Here is a 25029-nt window from a genome sequence, read left to right on the forward strand (position 1 = left end):
CAAAGTTGAGGGTTTCCCTTCCATTACCTGTGTTCACCAAATTGGCTGTCAAGGGATGGAATCAGCATTTGCAGCAGTAAGATCTGTGAAAACCGCCCAGTAACCTGCACATGTTTCCCTCCCGTAAATAAGTGTTCACAAAGTATGTCAAATTCACACAAAAGAAACAGAATAAACCTGGCAGCGTTTATATTAAGTCTTATTTTAAGGCCTAAAAATAACAGTGATGCAGAAAGACCGCGCTGTTATGTTTGCATGTGCATGTTTACCCTCCTACGGTGGTATCTGCTTGGTTTTGAATGTGCTTGCATGTCCTGCTATGCATTTGTGTGTACTGTTGGGAAAGAAAGCTAGATTACACCTTATGTTCTCACTGGCCAAAGCAAAAATCCTGCCATCTCTATTAGATGTTTGTCTCAAGGAGTTGCCAACATAATACCCACTTTAAAAAAAAAAAAAATCATGTCAGTATCAGAAATCTTTATTTTTCATACAAAACAAATGTTTCATTACCTCTTATTCTAATATAAACATATGAATATAATACCTTACCAAATCAGAGTGATGACAGTCATTACAGTGACGGGACATACTTGCAGTATCATTTGGCTGCTTGTCATCTACTTTCAGGACAATAGAAAAAAAGTGATTTGCTCTGAAATCCCCTCAATCCGCTGCTTGCTATTATTAGACACCCCTGCCATTATTCTTGTCAGTTTCCTTTAGGTAATAATTTCCATTTTGATGAGCCACCCATAGTGACTGTTTAGCACTGGCGCAGCCAAGGTATGTTAATACAGACCGACCCCTGTGGCTTATATGTAAATGCCGAAGGCCTCTCCCAGCAAGTGTGACTAAAGGATCTCTATACTGCACCTGTGTCCTCAGGCAGCAAGAGGGTGTAATCTCAGCTTCAAGGTGACACTAAAGGCTGCACATTATTTTGGCTTCCCCCCCTCATTTTGGGGCAGCAACACCTGCCTCACCAAAATGGCCGATAATGTCCACCTTCTGACCTCTGTTTTTTGGCACAAATCCCTCCACAACACTGCCCACTATTAGAGTTAGTGCAGTACTCTGGCATTCTCTCTCGACTGCGTTTCACCTCGTCCACTGTAAGGCTTCTTGTCTTTCTCTCCACATTGGGGCTTGAAACAAGATTACATGTTGTTAGTATACTAACTGAAAGGTATACGTTTGGTTTATTTTCTCTTAATTCCAAATGGGCCGGCTGGGCTCCTGGTCTCTGTGAATGAGGAGCCTGTCCATGCAATTGGGATTCTTTTTTTTTTTTTCTCATGTTTAAATACATTTGTGAGGTAGGATAGGAGAAGGTTCCATGCACACATGCATACAGCTTATCCAGGCTTACCAGACCATTACTATTGGAGTTCACTCAGAACATTAAGTCATATGGCACCAGGGCTGTGTCCAGTCAGTAATTTCAGTGACTCATTTGCATGTGACATTGACATTTAGATGCACAATTAATGTTGTTTCTCAAAGTGTCTTCTCAAGATTCAAACAATTTCCAGCCAATCTGTAGTGTAATGCACTGTATTATCAGTTCTTGATCTTCTATAGATATCTAGACTTAATTCACTTACCTGTCGTACGCATGGTGATGCTGTTGACAGGTACCCTCACCTGCGTTTCATTTCTTTAAACACATATCACTTATTAATTTCCCCAGTACCAGGAAGCCTTTAAGGAAGGATGTTTTTGTTTATTGGCTCAGTGAATTGAATGTTGGAATTTCACACGCCAACCAAAAGCCAAACGTTACCGGCATTTGGCAGATGACTGGTGTTAGATGCCTGACACTATAGGTACTCAAAGGTAAACAAAGACATCTTTATGTGGGGAAACCTCATTCACTCAGCCACTACAGCTCCCGGTCCATTGGCTGACCTGAGCCCCAGGGAGAGAAGAGCTCCCTCAGACACTCTTTGATTGGATGTTTCCCCCAAATAACCTTGTTTCCCCTATTGAGTTTTCACCATTATTTTGGATTGGAGACCAAATTCAAGATTCAAATTCTAGCCTAAAAAAAGAAAAAGTAATTAAAAACATCTAATAGTATTGATGCATACCTCTTTGTTGAACACAGCTGCACTCTGGTACTGTCTATGCTGTTCGGACGTAGTTCTTTTTGTGGATTTGTTCAGTTTGATTTGTTTACTTTAATTTGATTTCGTGTGTGTGTGTGTCTGGAACAATGCTATATTTGGGAATGGATGGCATGCTTGGACGGGCTTGGGTGACATTTTTTTGGACTGTATTAGTTATCTGGTGTCTGCCCAAATGGATGGGGGTGCACCTGTATATGTCACTCATGCCATAGCCACACCCATGCATGTCCGTGTGAGGAATGGGCTGCCCTTTAACCTTTGTTGTTTAGTTAGGAAATTTTTGAAAATTAAATGCAGATATTTTTTTTTTTTTTTTGCCTTTTTATCCAATTCAACATGTTTTTAGAATAATCTTCCTCAGTCACTTTTTTGAATCTGTCATTTAATAACAAAGCATATCTCAACCAAATTCAATTTTCCTTCCAGTCGGATCAGGGTAGCGCAGATTTTTAGAACCATGGTTACTGAAAGGGACATTTTTGTTCAATTGTAATCTTCAGAGATTTGAGATTTTTAAGGACAGCGTGTTTCTTCTAATTTGTCATTGACCTTTTGGTCCATTTTTACAGTTGATAATTTTGTTCCCCACAAGAGAGCCATTTTTTGTTGTTGTTGGGTTTTTTTTTTGTTTGTTTTTTCCTCCGAAGGTCAGCAATGAACTTTTTGCCCTCAAGGTTAGGTCATGTCTGCACCAGGGTTGTAGAGTAATTGCCAATCACAATAAACTGTTGATAGGATGCACATAGAGTATCGAAAATGACAGAGAATCCTGCTCAGGATGCAGAAGGTTCATAGTCTGTAACTGAAAGGACTATCTTTTATTTTTCTTTACATGAAAGCAAAATGCACTGTTTTCTAAGACTGAATATGAAATGGCTGTTAAAAGTCAACAACATTTCAAATGTTTTTACCATTTCAGCCGACTAAAAAGCTTTGCACTTCTGGACTACATGTCATCATACTATATTTACATGTTAGCAATCATGGTAAAAAAATCCCCTTTGAGTGTGTGTAGGTGATATTTGTGCCTTACTTTGTTGGAAAAGTTCAATTGTCTCATGCAACGATCATATGAATCCCATTTGGATTGACACGGTGTACTTTGGAATGCTACCTATCCTTGCTGCCACTCTCAGTCTCCCCCCTCCCAAATCTCCCCCTCGGTCTCTACGTACCACCTCCACACACATCACACCCACCCATCCCAAGACTTCTCAAGTCGTATTTGCATTGTTGTGCAAAGCTTAAGATGGGGAGAGGGGGACGTGAAGTTGAGTCTTGATTTTAAGCCCCAGTGTGTGAGACTTCTAAACCCACTTTGAGTCATTATTTTTCTTTTCTTTTCCTTTTGTTTTTCTCCAGAATCACAGTTTACTTATTCTATCCCCACTTATATCCTCTTCCTCCTTCCCCCTTTCTCCAACAACCCCAAACCCTTCCTCTTCCCCTTTGCGTATTGTACAATTTGTCTGCGTGCCCATACGTCACTGTATGTCTGCCCGTCTCCCTCTGTCTGTCTTGTCTATTGTCTTGCTGCTTGAGTCTGTTTCGGTCTGCCTTGTGTTTGTCTCTCGTCCCTGTCTTTCCTGTCTTGTCTATCTCTGAAGTCATCTCTTCCATTTAGTTCATCATTTTTTTCCTTCTATGCCTTTTTTTTACTTTCCTTCTGTCTCTTTAACGTCTGCATCCCAACAACCATCTTGATTTAGATGTAGATACTGTGTTTTGCTCCACTTTTCCCTGTTGACTTTTTCAACCATGGAAGTTTTAGACCTCTGTAATAGTCCATACCTTTTTTTAAAAAAATTGTAAGAGCTCATGGATTTTTCCTGGCTCAAAACAACATGGTATATCAACATCATGGATATTATAATAAAAACAGTGTTCCAGCTTAAATTAGCTTAACATGGGAAAGGAAAACTCAAAATTGTACAACCCTGCACGATTTATACATCCAAAGATTGTAAAAATTGTGTGTTAATTACTGTTAGCATTAAGCTAGACTTCCTCTTGCATGTTACTATCTGTATCAAGTGTTTGCTGGGATGCCTCTCATGAACACAGTGTCTTATTGCTAAATCATGCTCTTTCACTCTCCAACTTTTGCATACTCTGCACAATCATTCCTATACCAATGCAAAAAAAAAAAATGCACATATCTATTTATATATACATATAAACACATGTAAGTACATAGTATCTTTCACACCTTTCCGTGCACATTAGGCTCATTATCAGCCTCCTTCCACTCAAATTTCCAGTCCTATCCATGAGTTTTGAGGTTCTCCCTGTCTTTCTCTTCTAGCTTTCATTCTGTCCCAGTTCAGTTACCTCTGTTTCTCCTTTTACTTCTTCTCTGTCTTATCCTCTGGATTTCTGCTCCAGTTTCTTTTCTCCAACACTCTGTGATAGTAGACTCTTTGGCTACAATTACTATAATTCTTTTTCTGTGTATTTCTAGGCACACAACTTGTTCCTCAGTATTTATTTTGTGTTAACTGGGACTGCGATGTGACAATGTGCCACCATCACATTTTGTCACATTAGCTAAAGAGAAACAAAGTTTACACAGCACTGAAGCGGGTTACTCCCTCCCCCCCTTTACCCTCCTCCAACCTTCCCTCTATTTTTCTTCCTCTGTTACTCTTTGCTACTCTGTTCCCTTTCTTTCTATACTTCCTTCGGATGTCAAATCCTCTATCTTGTACCTCTACTTTCCTCTCCAATCGTCTTTTGTCTGGGCATGCTAGCGACCCTTCAGTTATATTCCTCTATGCATTTTATCTCAATTTTTATATCTGATTTTGTTATCATTTACTCCTTAATTTACCTCGATCTATTTATGCATGCTGTCTGTGAAACTGATAGCTGCATCTATCAATGGAACCGTGTCAGATCTTAATAAGGCTTTGTCCAGTGGATCTACCCTAAACCACAAAAATCTGATTAAAGTTTCTCATCTTTAAGCTAACCAGGAAGTAGAGGCAGGTGTCAAGTGGCAAACATATGGTAGAATGTGTTTAGAGACCTCATGTAGATGGTCAATAGTCAGTAACCCTACACTTCCTGTGCTGTGGGAGAAGCCTGTAATGGCTAACTTCTTGTTTGGCATGAGTGCCTGATAGGACAGGAAGTTCCAGGTTGCCATGTTGGTCTTATGTGATAGCATTATCACATGGCCTTTACTACACACCCTCATACTTCGGGGATAGGTTATGCTGTAGTTGTATATTTGTCAGAAGTTCAGTCCCAAAGATGAGAAACTCGTAATAGATTTTTGTGTCTTTAATTGTGCTGTGATGGGTCAAATATTGGTCAATGGAACCTTGTTGCTATGAATCGTTGCTTAATTGTTAATCTATATTGTTGTTGAAGCAGTTCTGTTAGTTTAGTTCCTTCTCATTATTTGTATATTTTTTTATGTTTTGAAAAGTCTAGTTTTATTTTGTGTTTCAGTTCACGTTTACCATGTTAAACCTTTTGTGTTAAGTATTTTCTTGAGAAAGGTCCATTTTCATCAGCCTCTCTTGTTACCTCTCTCTCTCTTTCTCTCTCTCTCTCTCTTTTTTTGACACCCATGCCCTCTGTTGTCATCCTCTCCCCCTTCCTCATGCCTTCTACCAGTCCGGCGGGTGCCTCCTCGCTTCTCCATTCCACCAACAAGTCAGGAAATTATGCCCGGTGGTAGTGTCAACATAACGTGTGTGGCAGTGGGGTCGCCCATGCCTTATGTCAAGTGGATGCTGAACTCAGAGGATTTGACGCCAGAGGATGAGATGCCAGTGGGTAGGAACGTTCTTGAACTGAGCAGCGTCCGTGAGTCAGCCAACTACACCTGTGTCGCCATGAGCAGCCTTGGGATTATTGAAGCTGTGGCGCAGATCACTGTCAAATGTAAGAGATAACTGTGCATGTGAAGAATGGTGCCATTGACTTAGACATACTTCTAGAGTTCTCAAGATCAGTTAACTGCCAGGATTACCTAAAATTGCACTTATAGTCTGCCTTGCCATAATGTTCTTGGAACTTGTGAAGAGATGTCCAAGCTTTATGTTTTTTTTTTTAAATTAAAATTTACTGTCTTTATAAATAACTGCTTCTGCTTTAATTTCTGTTTTGTCACTCTAACAGCTCTCCCAAAGCCCCCGGGTACCCCTGTGGTTACTGAGACCACTGCCACCAGCGTGACCATCACCTGGGACTCAGGAAACCCAGATCCAGTGACATACTACATCATCCAGTATAGGGCCAAGTCCCCAGACAGCAAATATGAAACTGTGGATGACATCACCACAACACGTTATAGCATTGGTGGCCTCTATCCCAACACAGAGTATGAAATACGTGTCTCAGCTGTCAACACAATTGGCCAGGGTCCTCCCAGTGAGCCGGTAGAAACTCGGACTGGTGAACAAGCCCCCGCCAGTCCACCACGAAACATTAAGGCCCAGATTCTTCCCCAAAACACCATGATGGTTCAGTGGGAAGAGCCAGAGGAACCCAATGGGCAGATCAAGGGCTACCGTGTGTATTACACCAAGGATGACTCCCAGCCCATGAGCAACTGGTGGATCCATAATGTCCAGGACAGCCTCATCACCACTATCCAGAGCCTAACTCCTCAAGAGACCTATACAATCAGAGTCTTAGCATTTACCTCTGTAGGTGATGGACCTTTCTCAGAACCCATCCATGTCAAAGTACTGCAAGGAGGTAAGGATACGACAATGGATTTTTCCTGGCTAGGTCAGCTCAGTTGCTGAAGTTAAAACTATGTATGATAAGCATCTGTTCAATGTTCAAAAAATGTTGACAGCACATTGTTAGGTAAGTTTAAAGTAAGTTAGACAGAAATTCTTCTAGAAGGATGGTCCCTAAACCAGAAGATTTTAGATGAAGAATAAACAGTTGTTATTTTATGAATCTGTTGCATCTTGTATTTTCTTAAACCTTAAATAGACTGTGCTTACTGCCTAAGAGACACTGTTTTCTTCCTTGCTGTGCAAAGTTCACTCACACATCGCCAGATGATGTCACAGTATGTTTGATTATTGTAGTCTGGACAAAAAACTGCCAGATTTGAGAAAGAACTCACCGGGATCGGCTCCAGAGCTGAGTGAGACCATGAGCACACCCGCTTGCAGAGAGTAGTGTCGTGTTATCTATGCAAATATAATTTAGAGGATAATACATGTTCTTTTAATTAAAAATTCGCCAATCAAAATAACAGACGTCATGATTCATGACCACTTGTATTTGGATGGGACTTTAGTACCACTAATTTCTGAAAACCTATCCTGCAACAATATCCTCTGCTGTGTTCTTCAGTTCCAGGTCAGCCATCCAAATTCCAGGTTGGAGCTGTGTCTGACACCAGCATTCAGCTGACCTGGGAACCTGCCTATGAGAAAGAAGGAATTATAAGTTATGAACTTCGTTATATGGAAGTCGGTCATGGCCCCCAGGTAAGAATTTCAGTGTTTGTTGGATTTTACATTCAGTAAGCTCTTAATTATCAGACACTGCATGCTGTTTAAAATCAGACTTGTCAAAGTTATGTTTTTAATCAACAGATGAAGAAAACATTTGGACCCACAATGTCATACGTTGTGGAAGGTCTCCGCCCCAACACAGAGTATCGTTTCTCCCTGGCAGCCATCTCTAACAAAGGCATCGGAGCCTTCACAAATGACATTATACAGAAGACCTTGCAAGCGAGTATGTAGCCTTTTATTCAGTCTCCCGTCTTGTTTTCTTTGCGGATGTGCTAACAAAAATATTTTCCTATTCCACAGTTAAAAAAATGATTATGCCTTTTGTGAATCCTTGCTACACTGAATACTAAACGGAATTTCCAATGGGGTTATGTATTTTTTTTTTTCCCTGTTCTCTGATGTCAGCTGTATCATTACATTTCCCTTAATAATGATGTTATAATCACAGTTTAAAGCTGATTGAGACTACATAACAAAACTGATTTAACTGTTGTGTTGTTGAACTCTTGCCTTCTTTTATGGATTCATATTTTTATATTTGACCTTTATATTGCTAACCTTACTGAACCAAACAACACTGGTATGCTCTACCTCGGTGGTATGGTGGTTTTGCAACCTTTTTTTTCATTATTTGAGAATTACTTTATCTTCTAAATTAGCTCTGGTGCCAAAATGTGAGTGTACTGAATACTGTCAAACATATTGAGTCTTTGTGGACTGACAATTTTGGCCGTTTTCTTTATTTCCCTTTTACTTTGGTTTGTATTTGCTTTTCTTTCCTCAACAGCAATTGCACTTCCCATGTGACAAAGACACAAAAAATGTCAGATCTCCTCTAAGACCGCCAAGGCTCTTACACGAACTGTATGTGTAGTAGCAATGTGGAATTGAGAGTTGAATTTAGCCATCAAAGAACAAAAACCCAGTGGTAGTCACCTGAATTACTAACATTCCCACCCTAAAAATTTATTGTAGCAAGTCTGTTCTGCACTGATTATTGCATTTTACTGAAACACAACTGAATTATTCAAAACACCTGGCTAAAAATAACAGGAGTGACATCACATAGTGCACAGCAGTGGAATCTGTAGAGAAAGAAAATGCCCATAGCTTATCAAATCAAAGATCCTGTAGTAGGTAAAAGTAAAACAGTGTATTAATGTATTCATGCCTTTTGGGTTTATGCTACATAAAAAGCCCAACAATGATGTGTATTAAGATATAATGCATTAATGATGAAAAACCTTGAAAATATAACTGGGTTTAAGGGATTTCTGGTGAATCTGAGCCAGTCATTGTAATAATATAGAAGTCAAACACACATGCTTTGTTGGAGTGTCTATTGATATTCTCAATGAATTGCATTGTGTTAGATTCTGCCAGGTTTTAACTAGAGGAGTTTTACACAGGCGAGGGAGAGCCATGGCGGGAGAGAGACTTCTTTTAACACATTTTCTGTTTCTACCAGTGCAACTTGTTGGCTGTATCCCCACATCTGGATGTGGGGGGGGGGGGGGGGGGGGGGGGGGCACTTTGGAACAACCACTTCACAGTTCTTTTTTTTTACTGCCAGGCAGCAGAGCTACACAGGCAGTGCATAGTCACTGAGGAGGGTGCCACCTGCATGCCACACTCACTCCTGCCCACTTGGGGTGCTGTTGAAAACCGATCACTGTACCACTGATCTTTAAACAGTCCTGGCATGATAATACTCTATGTTCATCCAGCCCCACTTTTGTCTTGGTGTCTTTGGAGTGTCTGTGCACATCTTCACCCATCATTGTGTCTTTGTGATTTCCTTGATTGTTTTTTTTTCTTGACCGGTAAACCACAAGCTGATTGGATTGGATACACCTCTATCTTTCTATCACATCACCCTCTTCCTGCTGTTTCCCTTTTTTTCCACTTGTTCCCCTGTGCATTGGAGTAAAATGTCTCCTTTGAATGGCTTGACATCACCTTGCTTACTTTGTGACCTCTCCCTTTTATTTTGACTCTTTTGGAAAAGTTTTCTGTAAGATGTTTTAATTATTTATTTATCAGTTTGTATTCATTTCTGGGTTATCTGAAAGTATTGGTTTGGCATCACTCCAAACAGTAGCTTGCTGCTCTTTTTGGCTTTTTTTTTCTTTTTCTTTTCTTTTCTTTTTTTTTTTTTTTGGGGGGGGGGGGGGGGGGGGGGTCTTCCCTGAACCCTAGTCCACCACAGACAAAGTAACTACAACACAATAGACAAAACAGCACATTGCAAATTTGCTTTTTGAGTAATAGGTTTGATTCTTCCTCTGAGTTGCTTCATTTACAAGGGACAAAAACTATGACCATTGGTTGATAATGATATTTGTCTACCTGCCTTAAAAATCTCCTAGATATTATCAAACTCTGTTCAAATCAGTATATATACATATTTTTGTAAATATTGTGTCCCATCTAATTTCTGCTTTCCATAATATTGATGACATTAATAATATTGAATATTATTTCAGCTACTATTTTAAGGTTAATAGCCACCTCTGCCTTTTCTACCATTCTGCTTCTGTGGTTTCACCTTCAGTTCTGGTCTCAGCTAAGGATTTCTATTTTAATGCATTGTCACTACACAGTAGTGAAATACAGCCATCGGTCTATGACTGTGGACACCAGAAACATCAAAGAATAATTCAGGCAATGCAAAATATTTTCTAACACTACACATTAAATAACTTAAGCTCTGAGGTAAGTGGTTGTGTGGTTTAGGGATTCAGTCTGCCATAACCTTAATCAAAGATTTACCCGAGACATCCATATAGTCATCCAATTAATCACCCTTTTTTGCTGAAACGCCAACATTAAGCTGCAGTTTGGTTGCTTATACTGAGCAGAAAGCATACCCTTTCTACACATTTAATGTCAGACGGACTTCTAAAATTGTCATTCTGTGCATCAGAAAAAGCGAAATGTGTTAAGAAGGCAAAAATGGGCCATTATCAACATATAAATGCAAAGAACTGCAACAGCCACCGGTTTAAAACTGCTGCAAATACAGTAACATGGTCAATATAATGAAGAAGATATTTAGTGTAAGTGTTTGCCTGACTCAACTTACTCTAGTTCATTTGAAAGATTATTAAATATATATATATATATATATTTATATATATGTTGCCGTTGCATGTTCTATCCAAACAGAGCAGCAGCATATAATTTTAGTGCTTCAAGTGCAAACTCTACTTTTGTTGCACTCGCAACCCCGTAGACCCCTTTCAGCTGGATTTGAATCCATCGTGACGTCTGGCAGACTGAAACGCTTTACCACATAGTGAAAAGAAAGACAGACAACATGATTTTCCAGTTTGCTTTGTTGTCTAGTATCTGTGGTAAAAATGTTCACATATCGTTGAAGTTTGTGCTCAGTCCAAGTAGCATTACCCGAGGCTATTGTCATGGGGACCATTCTGTCAAGAACTCAGAAAAAGTCACTTCAAAGAATAACAGTTCTCTTCGAATTTAATTGCGCTGCTGCGACTGGTGCCAAACAACTTATCAAACGATAGAGCACCAAAATCATTTCATTCAGTTCTCTTGGCCAGTATTATAACAGGCCGAATTAAATACAGCAAATGTTATTGGCAACAGTGGCCCCCATTCAGAAGCAAGGCCTTGTGAGGTATGCTGCCATAGTCAAACCAGGATGAGATAATATTTGTGAGATCTTTCAGACATGGCCGGAGTGGGTCCACAACCTGAGAGCCAGGAAGCGCTCCCAGCATTCCTCTAGCTGTTATCCACATACAAGGCAGGGTAACAGGACCTGAGACAGACCCTGGGAGTGGGTGTAAAGGGACTGCAGGGCCCCAGAGTGGCAGATAAGAATCCCATTTCATAGCGTCAGAATTAATTTCATGCTTTGCGATGAGCTATAAGCCAAGGCCCTGGATTGTCAGGCTTTGTTACACATTTAGATTATACCTAGAACCTGCCAGTAGCCACTCAAGTGCTATCTCTCAAATTAAAGTGGCAGATTCTAAATCCTCTGTATTTAACCAAACAAGCAGTCAGACGCCACCACCCCTCCCTCCACACAAGCACACTTACTGTAATTGAAGTGGGTTTTTAGATATATTGGAATATTTGTGCGAGCCACACCATGGCCATTTGGCATCAGTGGAGAGATTAATTCCATAATGATCTACAAATGCGAACATCCTGTCATCTGATGAAAATACAGTGCTGATGTAGACATGTGCTTAAACTCTGATAGCAAAAGCACTGGCAATCTGTCATTTTAAGAGTTCAGCTCACAAAAGGCATTCAGTAATGACTCACGTAGCTAAATTGCTAGCATTAATGTATGTAAGTTGCTTCACTCTTGAGGCACTGTTAATCTGAATGTAGTCATAATAATTAGGTATGCCACCGGCACCTGACACTGTAGATTTTATATCCAGAGCACCCAGTCACATCACAACAGACCTAAGAGTCAAAGAGGAGGATATGAACGCAGACATGACTAATTATTTGTCAAAGAGCATTTGAGAAACTCTTTGAACGGAAGAACCTCAAGTGAAGCATTAGCTGAGTTTCTTCTTTTGTGCTTGTATAGTTCTAGTATCCATAATCCTGCCACTGGCCTTCATGGGATATGCACTTTATTAAAGCTGTGCCCCAGCCACTCTTAAACTGTTATCAGGCATGAGGATGCCTGTGCACTGTGATAGCTTGGCCCCTGTCAGATTCATAGCCATTCTCTGCACCACAAAGATTGAGAACTGAGCAATCATTCTTGACGTGGAGAGTTTGCAAATACAATATGAGCGAAGGAAAGGAGCTGAAAAGCTCAAAATCCAGTAAGACCTTAAGTAAATAAGCCCATTGGACACAGAAGGGTTTGGAAACTGTGGCTGAGGTCCTGTTTTATTTGTTGTGTGCTAGAACATTCAGTCTTCACTGGGAGGAGGCCTGTCTTATACTCAGAACTCCTGCTTTTATTTTCATTTTTTTTTTTTTTAAAGCTGTTCAACCCAAAGTGACATTACAGGCAGAACACTATCATTAAACTTTTATGAATTCCGCAACACAAGCTTTCCATGTTGCTTCTTCTATTATGGTGCCTTGGCATTCTCAAAATGGCAGTAAGCTTTATGAAGATACATAGGCACAGGGCTATGAAATGGGATTTATTTTTACAAATTGCAAATAAGGAAGGATGTTTTTGTGTGCTTGGCTAAATGCACTAGAACAGAATATCTTGGGAGGGAGTTTTTCCACCCATAGCTTCACTGCTCACAGTCTTGTGGACCTTCCCAACCGACAGTACAGTATCAAACAGCCCTGGCTACAGCATAGAGCCAACTCTTTCTCTTGTAGTCAACCGCCCCCCCAAAAAAACCAGGTCTAAAGCTAACTTGTGGCTTACTGATTCAAACAGGAATTCATCTCTGAATTTCTGCTATGCTTTCTGGCAGGGAAAGTGTTGTCGCACAATAAAGCGAGCTCATTCTGTAGTCAGGTGCTGGTGGTAAGAAAGTCTTTAAAATGTTGTATTTTTGGGAGTCAGGTACGTATTATGCAGACGGTGCTTGTGTTTTCTTTACGTTTGTTTTTTTTTTTTGTTGTTTTTTCTCAGAATGTGGATGTTCTTATTTTGTGTTTATGCAGAGTTTCTCTTCATGTTTTCTCATGAGTTGTCATTTTGAACTTTAACTGTTGTTGTAGTTTCTTTTTGAGTCACCTGGGTTACAGAGAAATTTGTTTCCCAGTACCCTCCTTTCGTTCATAATTTATATTTTCAGACTTTGTTTTTGGAATGAGAACATGTTGTTTTGTTTCCCGTGTTTTTCTTAATTTCAGTTATTTTCTGCTCTATGTGGAATGCCTCATTTTTATTTATTTATTTTTTGAAGACACAAAAGTTGTAATAATGAACTTGGTTTGTCACATCAGGTGGGAAGATGTATATTTTTCACATTAAACTATCACAGGGCTGATGAAGGAAACCCCCTGATCGATAGAAACATTTTCATACAAGTCTTCTTTTCCATGCAGTACCAAAGCCTGGATGAGAAGGGTTATCGCTCCCTGCACAGCACATTCTCTGGACAAGCTCAAGCTGTCTAAGAACTTGGCACAGATTAGAAAGAAAGGCACTGAGTTTGATCTAGAAAGTTTTCAAAGACCAGTTCAGACACAAATAATAGACACCATGTTGGAATGATTTAATAGTGTAAAAAACATTAAAGGAGAGATACATAATCTCTCTGTGGGCCTATACGGTATTTAATTATGTTAATTTCACTGGAAGCACTGGTGCAAATCCAATATATTTTTTAGATAGACTACTGATTTTTTTCAGTACTTTCAGAGCTCCTGAACTGGAAGAATTAGTGCTCTTTTACGTTAAACAGTGTCTCGTTTGCAGTAATACACAACAATGTAAAGCACTGACACATCATAGTACCAGTATCAAGCCTTGCATAGCTAGTACCCCGAATTTCACATAATGATAACAATCTTGATTCATTATTACATTTGCTTATGCCATTGTCCATTTATGCCTCTTATGTTGACATTTGCTTGATTTTGATTTTTTTATTTTAAACGTTTTTACATCTGTTATTATTTTACAGTTTTGTTTGGATTATTCTTCTAGTTTTTATTTAAGTTTTGAATTTCCCTTTCTTTTCATTTTCTTTATCTCTCCCATCTTTTTTATTTTTTTGTTTTTCACCCCTCCTCCCTCCTTCCCCATCCTCCTCGTCCTCAACCTGCCCCCCTCCCTCCTGTCCTCTCCACCTCACCAGAGCCCTCAGCTCCCCCTCAAGAAGTTAAGTGCAGCAGCACCAGCTCTACCACCCTGTTGGTAAGTTGGCGCCCCCCACCTCTGAAGAGTCAGAATGGTGACCTGGTGGGGTATAGGGTGCGCTACCAGGTGGTGGGCCAGTCAGAAGGGGCCAGTGACACCGAGGAACCACTGGAGGAGCCCACGGTGCCTGCCACCGAGGAGCAGGTGTTGCTTCAGCGATTAGAGAAGTGGACCCAGTACCGCATCACTGTGTCTGCCTCCACTGCGATTGGGCCTGGCCCTGAGAGCGAGCCCCTCATGTGTCGGACAGATGAAGACGGTAGGTGAACCTCTTTTGTGGAGAGGCTTTTGTATCGACTATTTATTATAGCTCTGTGGCTCTTTAGTAGTCTAAATTGCTGGTTAGTATGCCACTGGCAAACACTCTTTTTGTATATGTATCTGTGTGAGTAACTAGTTGCATGCATTCATGTGCAGTGCATGTCCAGTGTGATGGACGTACGCTGCACATGCATGCACAAAACAAGTTATTTGTTTCATTTATTCCAGATACACTAGCTTCTGATCACATGGTATCAAATGCATACCAATAATACCACAATGGCATACTGCTTTATAAACCATACGAATGGAAACACTCAACATGGTTAATACACCTGGGAAATCAAGCATTTTGCTATTGCAACATAAATAACTAAATGCAATTCATAATAGCTGCCATATCTAATATCTTACCTCTTCTACTAGGCTTTTAACAGTGTCCTATTGCTCAGCTGAGGACCATAAGCATTTATGAGTGATGTACACTACGAGGCCTTATCTATTCATGCAGTTATAGTTGGATCAGTACATCTGAGGTTGCAGCAGAAATTTCCTATATGAATCTGGTGGCTGAAACAGAATATGTAGCCCACTGTGTTCAGTAACTGCTTTTGCACTGCCTCGCTCAAGGCATTCAGGTGGGACCTACTTCACAGAAACAACTGAGAATGGTGCACTTTGCAATTTTCTCTGTGGGACTGCTGCGTACAAAATTAATAAACATGGCAGAAATGAGACCACAAACTGAGAAGCAAAAATGTGACTGTGTCACATCTGAATGACTGACAAATGGCTGGCACTGGCTTCTCTTTTCCATCTTCTCCATGATCCTTTCCACACCCATTAACAAAGAATTGTGAGCATTGTTCTGACACTGATGCACGACAAGCTTACCAAGAGAGATGAGCATAATTTTTTTAGCCTCTTATCTTGAAAGGCACCAGTATCAGGTATTGCTGGGGCGAAAGTCACAACACAGTGACAATATCTATCTAAAGTCAGTCATTATGATAGTAAGTGTCTTTAAGTGTCACATTAAGAAAGGAGATTCAGGGCTGAAAAGTAGAAAATGCTTTGGAAATAAACACAGTTGTTGAATGATGTAGGTGAAGATGACAAAAAAGTGGAATCATGATTTAGGGGCAAAAAAAAAAACAGGAGTTAAAAGTGTTTAGTGAAGGAGCAAATGGAAGCAGTTTGAGTGGAAGAGTTTTATCAACAAAACATCCATCTCACAACGGGATGAACTGTGGCAAACTAAAAGGCCTGAACGCAAGGCCTGCCATAAAAATCTGTCATTATGACTGACAGACAAGGTTTACCACAGACAGACACATACTGAAAAGGTGGAAGAGACAACAGGAAGTGATGAATGTGTGTGTGTGTGTGTGTGTGTGTGTGAGTGTGATGGATATTGTGGGAAGACTGACACTGGAGTGTGTTTGTTGTTTAAAAATGTATTTGTCCATCATTCTTGCCAGTTGTCAGTAGGTTTCATTGTGTGTACATGAATCGAGGGTTATTTATGTAGCGATACGGTGGTCGGTACTGTTGCCTCACACCAAGAAGGTCCTGCGTTTGATTCCATCATCTGGTCAGGGCCTTTCTGTTTGCATATTCTACCTGTGTTTGTGTGGGTTCTCACTAGGTACTTCCTCACACAGTCTAAAGACATGCAGTTAATGGGGTTAGGTTTATTGGTAATTGTAAATTGCCCGTAGGTGTGAATGGTTTTCTGTCTCTCTGTGTTAGCCCTGCGACAGACTGGCAACCTGTCCAGGCTCTACCCTGCCTCCCGCCCTATGACAGCTGGGATAGGCTCCAGCGCCCCCCCTACAACCCTGAATTGGATAAGTGGAAGAAAATGGATGGGTTATTTATGTCATGGCACAATGTGAGGTGTGTTTCTCATCCAGCATTGTGCTCACAAACTGTGTAAAAGATGTGGAGAGTCAAAATACTGTGTTTATTCCACATTTTACACCAGCCTAAAAAGGCTGATGGGGTATTGTTGTCACCTTACCCGCTGGGCGGTTGGACGGTTTTCAACTTTGTGAACACGATAACTCAAGAACCATGTGACCTACAGTAGGATGCTCAAAGTCACACCATAGACACACCTACTAAAAATCTCGGACCAGCTCGAATCTCAGCAACCTTGACCTCAAGGTCAGAGGTCAAGTTTTCTGAAAATCTTGTGAACACGATTACTGGAGAAAGATGTCACCTAGGATTTTCAAATAAATGCCATAGATGTACCATAGATCTGCTAGAAATCTCGGACGACTTCGTTCTTACCATAATAATGCCAATCACACAAAGTGACAGTGTTCTCAGTGGTTTATATTTATTATAATTTTAGCATTTCTTATTCCTGGATCTTACTTCATTTACTTTTGAACTGATATGATGAATAAAGTCACTAAAGCTCATATGCACCCCATTAAGATCTACTGAGACCTGGTAATTAACTTGTGCTTCCATTCGTGCCACTTAAAAATTCTACTGCCAGGAGGCTGAGGGGTAGCACTGGCAGCTGACAGTATATTTAAATAAAGCATTTCTTACTGACGTCTAAAAATGGTGAATCACAATCACAGCTGTATAACCGTCTGATTTGAGGATTTTCTTTCTTTCTTTTTTTTTTTTTGCTTCTTGTAGTTCCTGGGGCTCCTCCAAGGCGGGTGGAGGTGGAGGTCCTCAACTCCACAGCAATTAAGGTGATGTGGCGTTCTCTTACGCCAGGCAAGCAGCACGGACAGATCCGTGGCTACCAGGTTCATTATGTACGTGTGGAAAATGGCGAGTCTCGGGGCCTGCCTCTCATCAAGGATGTGATGCTGGCTGATGCCCAGGTATGACCATCTCACAGTTTTCCCAGTGCAAATCAGTTGTCAGAAAAATGTAAATCCCACCACACAGCATGCGTATATTGTACACTGATTACATTTTTGCACGCATAAAATTGCAAACATATGCATATGGCATTTTTATTCTTCTTATGCAAACTGTGACTTGTGTAGTTACTCCGCACTGTTGTGGCAGGAATATGGAAAGTGATAGTGCTCTGCCCCTTGCAGATTTCATTTCATATTGTTGTAACATTCTTTCTCCTTCAGCCGCACGCCGCACAATGAGAACTATAATCAAAGCTTCACTCATCTTGTCCTCCTTCTTCTAACTCAATGGCTTTTATTAGGAATGTTAAGACCCCTGCTTCATGGCAACATCTGCAATGAAATATTTATGTGTGTGTATCCAGTGCAAAGACTCAAAGAAAATGGGCATGAGAATATTTCACCAAAATTTAGGCTTTGACTAATGGAATTGGAAAGGATGTTTTTTTTTGTTGTTGTTGTTCTTTCTGTCCAAGTTTCCATCAACACAGTTCTAGAGAGATCTTGCCAAAGTGATGATTGTGTGCATTACCAATGTTCCAAAAGGAGATTATAGTACTGAACAATTGGGTAAACAACACACAAAAAGGCTGCGTGCAATACAACATATTTTGGATGTAAATTAACCTAATAAGTGCGTATTTGTACCACTTAGTTCACTCAGTAACCCTTATGTAAAGTGACGTACAATGTAGCAGTACATACACAGGCAAAAACCCCTTTTTATATTTACCTTAGCTTTTATCATCATTAATCCATGTAATGCTACTTTTTGATGTCATCGCTACTTGTATTTATCGATAACTTAACACTGATATGTCTTTTTGTCAGCTGAACAGTAACATAGTTAAACTGGCAGACCTGTACGGCTCTCAGCTTTGTTTCAGCCGCTCCTCACAACATAAACTTCAAACAGCTTCTTTTTCTCCTGACCTCCTAAAACTAGTGACCTATTTCTGATACCCACCCCCTGCTCCCAAACCTCTTATGCCCTCGTCTCTCACAATCCTATTTCTTCCCTTTCTTTTTTTTCTCTTTCTTTGAAAAAAATATTGCTCTCTCTCTCTCCTGCACTCTTTGGCGGGGGGGTTAGTGGGAAACGGACGATACAGCTGAATATGTGAGTACGAAGCTTCACCTGGGTGCTTTGTGTGCCTGAAACGGTATAGACAGAGGGTATTGCATCAGCCTGGTTGGATCCACAGTTTGCACAGCTTGTCCGATCTTTATTCAGTAAGTCTGGATAACATAGTGGCTCAAGACCTAAACCTAAACTCTCAGGTCACTCAGTCTCACCGCTATACATAACCAAAAAAAAAAAAAAACAAGTTTCAAAAAGGAGTTTAACTTCTGTCATCATTTAGTTTATACACTTGATGACTGATGCAATATCCACTGACCACTATGCCTGGAATGCTAACGCTACTATCATACTGCGTGCTGACAGTGTGTCATGTCTTGTGCTCTGGTGGTGTTTGTATTTTTTTTTTCCTTTTGTGTTTGTGTAATCTTTGATCCATAGATATATATATATTATTTTCACTGTGGTGCCTTAGAAATACTGCGCTTCCTTGAGTTTCATATATATTGAGACAGCAGTTTACAGAATAGCTTTTTACAACCCATATTTGGATCTTTCTAAGTAATATACTCTACCTTTGAACCCAGGTTTGAAACCTAGGTCCATCTATGTTACATGAGTACCATGTCAAGTGAAACACACTGCTTACAGCTCATTTACCTTTATTGACTTCTCCCATCCTTCTGCCTGTTAAAAACTTAATTCTGCATTCGTTCAAACCTTCTCTCTTGAAAGATTCATTAGAATTGATCGGAAGCCTCTCTTTGAAGAGGACTCAAGGAAACTTAATGGCTGAGGTTTAAAAAAAAAACTACCAGGGAATGGCCAGGATGTATTCAGCATGCATTTATCAAAGTTAAGTTGTTGATTGGAATATTGCTAAAGGACTAAGTGGAACTACTTTCCATTTACATGCATAATGTCCCTCCTCCACCTTGGCAGATCTAAGAATTTATGTAATGGAAATGTCTTCCATTACACAGGGGGGAAACATTACATTTAATGCATGCCTCGTGAAAATTAATAAAGAGGAGCAGGAGACACTTCACTTAGATTAACATTCTGCATAAGGCAGTTTGAGCTGCACGAAGTGGGGTCAAATCATGAAAAATTCAAGACATATTTTGACATTTTCCTGTCCCTGCTTCTTCCATGTGTCCCATAGGAAATGGTCATTGGAGGACTCAAGCCAGAAACCACTTACTCCATCACAGTGGCAGCATACACCACCAAGGGGGATGGTGCTCGGAGCAAACCCAAACTGGTGGTGACCAAAGGGGCAGGTTAGTACAGTGATAAATAATTGATTTGTTTGTTGTCAGAGAACCTTTGTTCATGCAGTAGTAAAGCTAACTTGTTGTTTTTCTGCCTGCAACTGGAGGGTTTCTTGCTCAGGGACTCCTGTTCATTCTTATCCAGCTGTCTCTGCTACGATTGCGCAATGATTGCCTGCTCGTATTTATTTAACAGCATTCAAAGAACCCTCACAGCGAGCTACAATATAGCATGATTAACTGATTCAGATCTATTTAGTAGACATGAAAAAATTCAATAATGAATAAATCCAAGCATTTCTGATGGTTAGCTAAGTGTAATTAGGACTCTTTATCAACAGCAATCTAGGGTATGATATTAACAGTATGTTCAACTACTCTGTGTTACTCAAGGCACATCTAAGTCTAAGGTAGTGCTTGTTTTTATCAGTGCCTCATTTATCATTTGAGTCGTGTTCTGAAGACTAGCCACAGATTTTAGAGATCAGGGTATGGTGTGAGGTTGTTTTTTTTTTCTCCTCAGACAGATTATGACAGCATGAAAACACCTGTTGGTCTTTGGTTTTAGCTGTAAGAATTAAATGTTAGGGCCTACACTCCACAAAGCATTGATACCTTCAGATTTCTCCTCCTTTGTTACCACGGGTAAAGCACACCTGTTTGACCAGACTCTGTATGCCTCCCTGGAAGCTGGCAGTTTATTTACTATGAACATGATTTACAGTGGATATAAAAAGTCGGCATACCTCTGCTAAAATACCAGGTTAATGTAAAAAAAAAAAAAAAATAGCCGAGAAAAATAATTTCAGAAATGTTCTATTCACAAGTATTTTTTTGAAACCCTATGCCCTTAACTTACGCCGAAACCTGACATGCTTCCACAAAATGTTAGTTTAAGGGTGCGCGTCTTTATGCAACAAAGTTATTGTGTGTTTTTCATTTGTATTTTCCCCCCCGATTTCAGCTGAATTGCCCAGGTTGGAGTTCATGTTAAAAGCTGAAAAAGTTCTAAAATGATTTCTCTTGGTGTCACTATTTACACCACAAAATCTAGCATTTTAACAGGGGTGTGTAGAGTGTTTATATCCACTGTAAACTTGAGGTTGACTCCCTGCGAGTTTGAAATCCTTCTGCGAAAGATTTTAAGGCATTGAGCCAAGATGAAAGCACCCATTTGCGTAAGCATCCCTACATATATTTGGGAAGGGCTCAAAGAGTCAATATGTGCTCAACTATATACGAACATACTTACTGTATACTTAAACATGCCTGCATACATGCAATCTTTTGATTTTATTATCAATCTAGAATAGAAAGTGTTATTATATGTCAGGATCCAAGGATATAATATATGTCTCATCGTTTCTGTGGCTTACTAAAAAATAACCCCTCTATTATCTACATTTACTGTCTAACCAACCCAAAATTGCATTGGTTTAGTACGACCCCTAAACTTAGTATCTCTAAACATAAAAAGAAAACTTCCTGGATTATGGTGCATTGTGTGTGAAACAAGACTACCTGGTCTGGTTTCCAGTAAATAGACAATGGCTCATACTGCATACAACAATGAAGTAGGTTACAGAACCACTGGAAACCACTAGACTAAGTGACATGCAGAAAACTAAGCCTGTTGGGTACAATCAGTCCACAAAATGTGTTTTAAGCTACAAGTAACATTTACAACAAAAAAAAAAATGCATACAGATAAAGGGACACAAAAGACCCTAAATCAGAGCTGGCCGGAATAACAGCTTGGCTGTACTTTTGAAGCAGGTGGAAGAATTACTGCTGCAGCTTGATGAGAGCACAGAACTGGGGCACTGTCCAATCAGCCTTGACAGAAGGCAGAATGAAGGAAGAGCAGTTAGGGTTGTAGGCAGAGGGGAAAAAAAAGTGCCGGCACTAAATGCTGATCTTGGGCTTATACTCATAATTAGATTAGAAAACTCTCAGAGTTAATCACAAAGGAGAAGGTGGTATGATGATCAAGTAATGTAAAAAAAAAAAAAAAAAATGTTTTTGTTTTTTTTTGCCGATATCCTAATGAGGCTGGTCCTTTTCAGTCATTGTTTTCACTCCCCTCTACTTCCCAAAACAAACAATTTTTAAAGCATCCATCCATTAATTTTTTCCCTGCTTATCCATTATTATTTTTTTTCTGTACATTTGCTGAATTTGTATTTGCATTTGATTCCTTCCCCTATGACAACAGTATGTGCAGACCTATACAGTGGCATGTCAGACACTACTGTACACACAACCCACATTTTCACAACCCAACACGCATACACACAAATTTCCCATCTCCTGACAGGTGTGTGTTGCAGGTGTCAGGGAACGTGGTGCTGCCAAAGGGGCTTGAGTGAGTGCTGTCACTCTCCATTCTTCTGTCAGGACGGGCTGACTGATATGCCATTCTAGAGCAATTCTGTTTGTCTCTCGGAGGGAAAGCTTCTCCTTTTTATTACTATTGAATTAAAGAAATGGTTCATGCCAGGGGCCACGAATAGGGGAAAGAGTGAGAGATGGGGGTGTGGGGGCAGTGAAAACAGCCTTTCTTGCAGGTAAAACAGCTGTTCTTCTTGTTCCAAGAGTGCTGTTAGGATGCTGTAGTTGTGAATAGCTGTGAAATAGCTGAACTTTATGAGGTCCATGACAAGCACTGAAAAATAGGAAAAAATAGCTTTTTTGTTTTGTTTTTTTCCCACAGAGCAAGCTGAGCTAATTGGACACAACATGAAAAAATGTGACAGATATATATATATATATATATATATATATATATATATATATATATATATATATATATATATATATATATATATATTCTGCATGTATCCTGCACTTTTAACAATTATTATTATTATATTCTGATATTGGACTTGCTTATTTTAATTTACTCTTATATTCTGTTAGCCCCAATTTCAGAGGATTTTTTTTTTTTTTTTTTTTTTTTTTTGGTAAGACACTTCACACTGACCTATGTAATATTCAAGCATAACAAAGACACCTACTTTAAGGGATGAACCACTGTTGTGTCTGCAACTAACAGATAACTTAGCAAAGAACCAGTTTTAAATTGTATCTTAAGGCACTTTGGTACTAACAGCCTGTCGCAAAAAACACATAATTTGTTCCCATTTATGATAAATGCCAAAGAGAGCAGAGTTTGACAGGTTTAAAATAGTGTTTGTGCACCAACAATGTGGTTCCCAAAGAGCTATTAGCCAAAAACCTGTCATATTTCAGAAACTGGGCAAGTGGAAGATGATAAGTCACAGGTTTAAAAAAAAAAAAACTGTCTACAGTACATGAACATTAATTTTCTTTTTTTTTTTTTTTAAAGAAGCCATTCCCAAGTAAAGGAAACAAAAGAAAAGGATGAGATATGCCAAATTACACAAGAACTGGATTGAAAATCAGAGGCAACAGGTCTGATGAAGTGATGAATCCAAATTTGAAATTTTTGGTTCTGATTGTCTTCAATATATATGGAAGAGGTCAGGAGAGAGTTACAACAGTGAGTGTTTACAGTCATCTGTAAAACACGGTGGAGGCTCTGTCATGGTGTAGGGCTGCATTTCAGCCAGTGGTTTTGGGGATCCTGTCAAAGCTGATGGAATTATGAATGCAGAAAAGCTTTTTTTTTTTTTTTTTTTTACTCTGTTTTTGCCTTATGCGCTGTATTTCCATGTATGTTTGCACATTTAAATAAATTGCTGCACCTATTTACCTTTTTTAAGCAAAATATAAAGAAATGTGGGTTGGCACAGTACTGTAAGTGTAACATTTAAAACTACAAAAAGAAAACAGAAACTCTATACATTTCATATAAAATGCATACTAAATATGGATCCCAACTTTCCCAAAAATTATAAACCGAAATATCTGATATTTTCTTCTTCACAATGAAAATAGATGTTTACTGAACAATCACTCCTTAATGTGATTTGCCCTTGTGTGAACTCATTAATAAACTGGCACACTTCAAATTCATAATTTAAATTAATTAAATATTCTACCATTTGAAACCTTATGATTGCAAAACCTTTAAAAAACACACAAAAACACACATAACCCGAGCAATTACTTTTTTGCTTTGTTTTGTTTTCTTTCTTCTTTTTAAACAAGCACACACTTGAGGAGAGTAACTGCCTACAGAAGACGTCACTGCCTTGGGTTTTTTTTTTTATATGTAGCATAAAGGCTTGAAAAGGGACATCAATACAGAGCATCATGACAAAGATGGTATGTTTTCTTGCCACTTTAAAGAAAATTCACATCAGTGGCCAAGGCTTTTTGTCTTCCAGACTTTCCAGACTTTTTTTGTGCATCAAAAAGTATCTAAAAGAGTCTATCTCAAGATTTTGTATCATTTGAAAAAGAAAAAAAAAACTGGTGCTCCATACCTATTTGTGAGTCACAGATGAACAACATTTATTCAGCGGCTGAAACGGTCTTTGTTTGCTGAGTGAAAGCCAGGTTTTAAAAAAAAAACAAAAAAAAAAAAACAGCTTTTCATGATTCATACTTTTAAAACTCTTCCTTTAAGGGCTAGACTGAGCCATGGCCAACAATCGTTTTTTCTTGTTCAGATGCTAATGGAAAATATAGTCAGGGCTTTATTATAAGAGTCCAAAAAAAAAGGCAGACAATCCAGTAAACAAAATCAAAACACGATGCTGCAAAAGCACGCTGTTCATTGGTAGTCCGTGCACCAGGTTACTCAAAATATCAACTCGATATCCCACAAGGCTAGAAAGCAAGGGAAAAGCTGTTATTCTGCATCATCAGGTACCAAACATTAAATCAGTGGGTGTGAGACATTCAAATGGATGGATTAAGATATGAAGCTTTATTTTAATTATTTAAAAATTGTATTCCAAGTATGGATCGATATTGATTAAAATAAAATCAGCCACACTGTTGTTGCTTACAGCTTTAAAGACAGCTGGGTATCCTGCACTTGTAACATCTTAACTGGTTAAAACTCCCTTAGGCCAAGCTCACCAGTACTTGATGCATCATGCAAAAGAACTCTTTTT

General features: G+C 39.4%; 1 protein-coding gene across 1 annotated transcript in view; it reads left to right on the forward strand.

Annotated features, from left to right (window-relative positions):
- The window catches only part of ptprsa (protein tyrosine phosphatase receptor type Sa), a 131566-nt gene that overhangs the window by 58141 nt on the left and 48396 nt on the right, over positions 1-25029 (forward strand). Inside the window, exons 9-16 of the mRNA XM_030728129.1 lie at positions 5757-6026; positions 6264-6845; positions 7461-7597; positions 7706-7850; positions 14407-14727; positions 17391-17584; positions 18720-18746; positions 19873-19990. Coding sequence (XP_030583989.1) covers positions 5757-6026; positions 6264-6845; positions 7461-7597; positions 7706-7850; positions 14407-14727; positions 17391-17584; positions 18720-18746; positions 19873-19990 — 1794 coding nt within the window. The remainder of the gene's footprint in view (positions 1-5756; positions 6027-6263; positions 6846-7460; positions 7598-7705; positions 7851-14406; positions 14728-17390; positions 17585-18719; positions 18747-19872; positions 19991-25029) is intronic.

This window comes from Archocentrus centrarchus, chromosome 4 (assembly GCF_007364275.1).
Source record: "Archocentrus centrarchus isolate MPI-CPG fArcCen1 chromosome 4, fArcCen1, whole genome shotgun sequence".
Taxonomy (NCBI): domain Eukaryota; kingdom Metazoa; phylum Chordata; class Actinopteri; order Cichliformes; family Cichlidae; genus Archocentrus; species Archocentrus centrarchus.